The sequence below is a fragment of the Malurus melanocephalus genome, unplaced genomic scaffold, assembly GCF_030028575.1.
Source record: "Malurus melanocephalus ecotype Western Australia unplaced genomic scaffold, MMel_1.1 scaffold_559, whole genome shotgun sequence".
NCBI classification, from domain to species: domain Eukaryota; kingdom Metazoa; phylum Chordata; class Aves; order Passeriformes; family Maluridae; genus Malurus; species Malurus melanocephalus.
This window is the reverse complement of record NW_026623791.1, coordinates 162,892-166,613: the sequence shown is the minus strand read 5'-3', so window position 1 is coordinate 166,613 and position 3,722 is coordinate 162,892. Positions and strand designations below refer to the sequence as shown.

Here is a 3,722-nt window from a genome sequence, read left to right as displayed (position 1 = left end):
CAAGCCCAGCGACCACATCAAGCGCCCCATGAACGCCTTCATGGTGTGGTCCCGCGGCCAACGGCGCAAGATGGCCCAGGAGAACCCCAAAATGCACAACTCGGAGATTAGCAAGCGGCTGGGCGCGGAGTGGAAGTTGCTCTCCGAGGCGGAGAAGCGCCCGTACATCGACGAGGCCAAGCGGCTGCGGGCGCAGCACATGAAGGAGCATCCCGACTACAAGTACCGGCCCCGGCGCAAGCCCAAGAACCTGCTGAAAAAGGACAGGTATGTCTTCCCTTTGCCTTACCTCGGGGAAACCGATCCCTTAAAGGCCGCCGGGCTTCCCGTGGGGGCCACTGACTCGCTGCTGAGCTCCCCGGAGAAGGCCAGGGCTTTCCTGCCTCCCACCTCAGCACCTTACTCCTTACTTGACCCCAGCCAGTTCAGCTCCAGCGCCATTCAGAAGATGACTGAGGTTCCTCACACCTTAGCCACCAGCACCCTGCCCTACGCCTCCACCTTGGGATACCAGAACGGGGCGTTCGGCAGCTTGAGCTGCCCCAGCCAACACACCCACACTCACCCCTCGCCAACTAACCCGGGCTATGTCGTGCCATGTAACTGTACCGCTTGGTCGGCTTCCAGTTTGCAACCTCCCGTTGCCTACATATTATTCCCAGGCATGACCAAGACTGGGATAGACCCCTATTCTTCAGCACACGCGACTGCCATGTAACGCCCACCCACCCGCACCCCCACAGGCGTGTGTGTGTGCGTGTGCCCCCCACCCCGGCCGGCAGCTGGAACTGGGAATCCTCCGTGTGTGCATGTACATAAAACCTGCAGGAGCAAAAGGCCGCCCGAACCAGGACTCTGCCGCCCGCCGCCGGGCCGGGACAGACGCGGACGCTGCCTCGGAGATGCTCTCGCCTAAAGCTCGCCCTCGAGAGCTGGCCCCAGGCTCGGGGGGGATCTGCAATCGCGGGGGCAGATAGGAGCCCGGCACTCACTTGTAAGAGTTGTAAATGTGTTTAAAAAAACAGAAAAGGAAAGCGAACCTTGAACTGCCCTTTCGGGACAAAAGCGGGGAGAAAAAAAAAAAAAAAAAAAAAAAAAAAAAAAAAAAAAGGAAAGAAAAAGAGAGAGGCGGTTTCGATTTTTATTTATTCTCTTAATGTCTATGAGTTCTCCAGGGTCTCATGTCACTTGGACTTGACTTTGGGAAGTCCCGGTCTTACTCTGATTTTATTTTTTTTTCCCTCGTTGTTTTCCTTTTGCACATTGAAAGACGAGATCAGCTGTGTTATATATATATAAATATATATATATTTTGCCACCACGTACTACTAGGTAAAATTGCTTTTCATGTCAGAAAAAGGCTCTTCAAAGTTAAAAAGGGGAAAAAAAAAAGAAAAAAAAAAAAGACGGGGAGAAACATTTATATTTAAAACATATGATAGTGTTTGCTTAATTTAAAACAGATAGTCCTTAAATTTGTGTGATCCAGTGAGACTAGATCTAAGTTTACTTTAGACAGAGCGTCAGGTATGAAGTCAGGCAGTAGAATTGTAAGAAAATTAATACTACTACTACTAATAATAACGAAAAACCGAATAAAAACCGATGGCAATTTAAATATGTTTTCACAATGTCTTGGGCAAGAAGAAACAGAAACTAAGATGTATCCGGYAGGATTTTACCTCGTTAAACCTTTTCATTTGTTGAACAAAGACGTTTTGAATAAAGACAATCTGTCATCAAACGAGGCAAGTGCGTGGTGTGAGTGCGGGGACGCGGCGGACGCTGCTCCCCGCGCCGGGAGCGACCCCCGCCCGCAGCCCCCGGCTGTGCCCGTGCCGACCCCCGAGCCCCGCGGGCCGGGGCCGCTCTGGAGCCGTGCCGTGCCGTGCCGTGCCGTGCCGGGTCGGGCTCCACTCGGAGCCCGCCGGAGAAACGCGGCTGCCGTCGGGAGAAAACTTGCGAAAGGACGGGACGGAGCGGAGCGAAGCCGGGGGGCTGTGAAGAGCTGCTCCCCCCCGCCCCGCCCCCCATCCCGTCGGGGAACCGGCTTTTCCCGAGTTGCCTCCGCGGCGCTGAAGTTTTAGAGGTGCGAGGAAATATTTGGAGCGAGGAAGGGAGCGTTGACCGTGCTGGAAGGGGGTGGTTTGGAATCGGCGTTTTGCGCGGATCAATTAGCGGTGTTTGGGGGGCTCTTCCCTCGCCGGGGGAAGGGAGTCGGGGGGCAGAAAGGAGGGGAAGGAGGAAGAGGCAGAGGATCCGTCTGGAGGGGCTGAATAGCCGGAGCGCCGCGGGTTTGGTTGTGCTTTGCTCATTAAGTGCTCTTTGGAGACCGATGTTAGAATTAAACGGCGTAACACAATTAACATACATGGGGTTTGAATGGGAGGGTAAGCGGGGGAAGAATAGATAGATAAATAAATGAGAGATCAGGCGAAGGTAAACAAAAGGGGAGAGGAGAAAAGGGCTGAAAGGAGAGGTTAGAATGGCTGCTCCAGCCTTGTTTAGCATGACAAAACGGCTCTTACAAATGAGGACAATTAAAGGAGCTGGCTTGGGGAGGGCCTGGGAGCCGCGGGACGATCCGCTGGGACACGCGGGGCTGGATGCGGCCGGCGTGGGGCGGCGCGGCGGCGGCGGGCGCTGATGTAACCCCAGCTGACAGGCGCTGTCAGCCCGGCTGATAACACCGATAGCTCAGTGTCCTCCGACATCCACCCGCATTAGGCTGACAATGGTCGGAGGCAGCGCCKGGCGGGGGGAGCGCCGGCCCCGGCCCGCCCGGGCCACGCCGGCCGTGGGGCAAAGCGAGGGCCCCGCACCGAGTCCCGCTCCCCACCGCGGCTGAGCTTTGGGGGACGCTCCGTCCCCMTGAGCCCGCAGCACCTCGGGGCCGYCCCSRCGGCTGTGGGGGGAACGGGCTCGGTGTGGGCCGGGGGAAACATCGGGGCGAGGTGGTGAGCACCGAGCGCTAGGGCTGGAAACTTTAGCGGGGATCCTTCCTTCCTACTTTCCTTCTTTCTCTTCTTGCTCCTTTCCCTTTTTATTTCCCTTTTCACTCATTTCCTCCACTTCCTTACTTCCTTCTTGCTTTTCTTTTTACATTTTATTGCTTATCTTTATTTCTTATCTTTATTTCTTATCTGTATTTCTTTTATCTCTCTCTTCCTCTCACATTTTCTTTCTCTCTTCTTCCGTTCTCCTTCTCTCTCTCCCTCTCTCTTTCTCTTTTCCAATTTCCCTCTCTTTTTTTCTCTCCCTCTCTTCCTGTTCTCATTCTCTTTTCCTCGCTGCCTCCCCGTCCCCTCCCGCCCCGCTCGCCCCTCCACAGCCTCTGCTCTCCGTGTTTCGTTCCCGTTCCTTGCGCCGTGTTATCCTTCCAACCCTCCCGCCCGGCTGCAGGTGTGTAGCTATTTAACTCGTGGAGATAAATAAATTAAATAATGATCTTGACACTGCAATGAACCGATTACTGACTTTGATGTCAGAGGGAAACCAAAAACAGAAAGAACGAGAGAGAGAGAGAGAGAGAGAGAGGGGTGAAAAAAAGCTATTCCCTCGAGGGGGAAATGCAGCTCCTTGTCAAACCTGTTTCCCCACAACTGTCTCCTTCTTTCAATAAAATCATTAAACAAAGGCCGCGAGGTTATGCGCACCACGCCTTGGGTGCGCGGCCGGGCGCTGTCCCGGGCTGGGCTTCGCCGCGGAGCCTCATCCGCACC

The 3,722-nt window shown here is 54.7% G+C and overlaps 1 protein-coding gene across 2 annotated transcripts; it reads left to right on the top strand.

Annotated features, from left to right (window-relative positions):
* Window positions 1–6: 6 nt before the first annotated feature.
* Window positions 7–1,776, top strand: SOX14 (SRY-box transcription factor 14). Of its 2 annotated transcripts, XM_057382250.1 has the most exons (2): window positions 7–267; window positions 421–1,776. In XM_057382250.1, the coding sequence occupies exons 1-2, from the start codon at window positions 29–31 to the stop codon at window positions 716–718; spliced, it is 537 nt and encodes a 178-aa protein (XP_057238233.1). In that variant the 5' UTR covers window positions 7–28; the 3' UTR covers window positions 719–1,776. The 2 variants fall into 2 exon arrangements, with proteins under 2 accessions (XP_057238233.1, XP_057238232.1); XM_057382249.1 differs by having other exon boundaries at window positions 7–1,776.
* The last annotated feature ends 1,946 nt before the right edge of the window (window positions 1,777–3,722 follow it).

Excerpts from the sequence above, each read along its gene's own strand:
- SOX14 (XM_057382249.1), top strand. The coding sequence starts at position 29 with ATGAACGCCTTCATGGTGTGGTCCCGCGGCCAACGGCGCAAGATGGCC.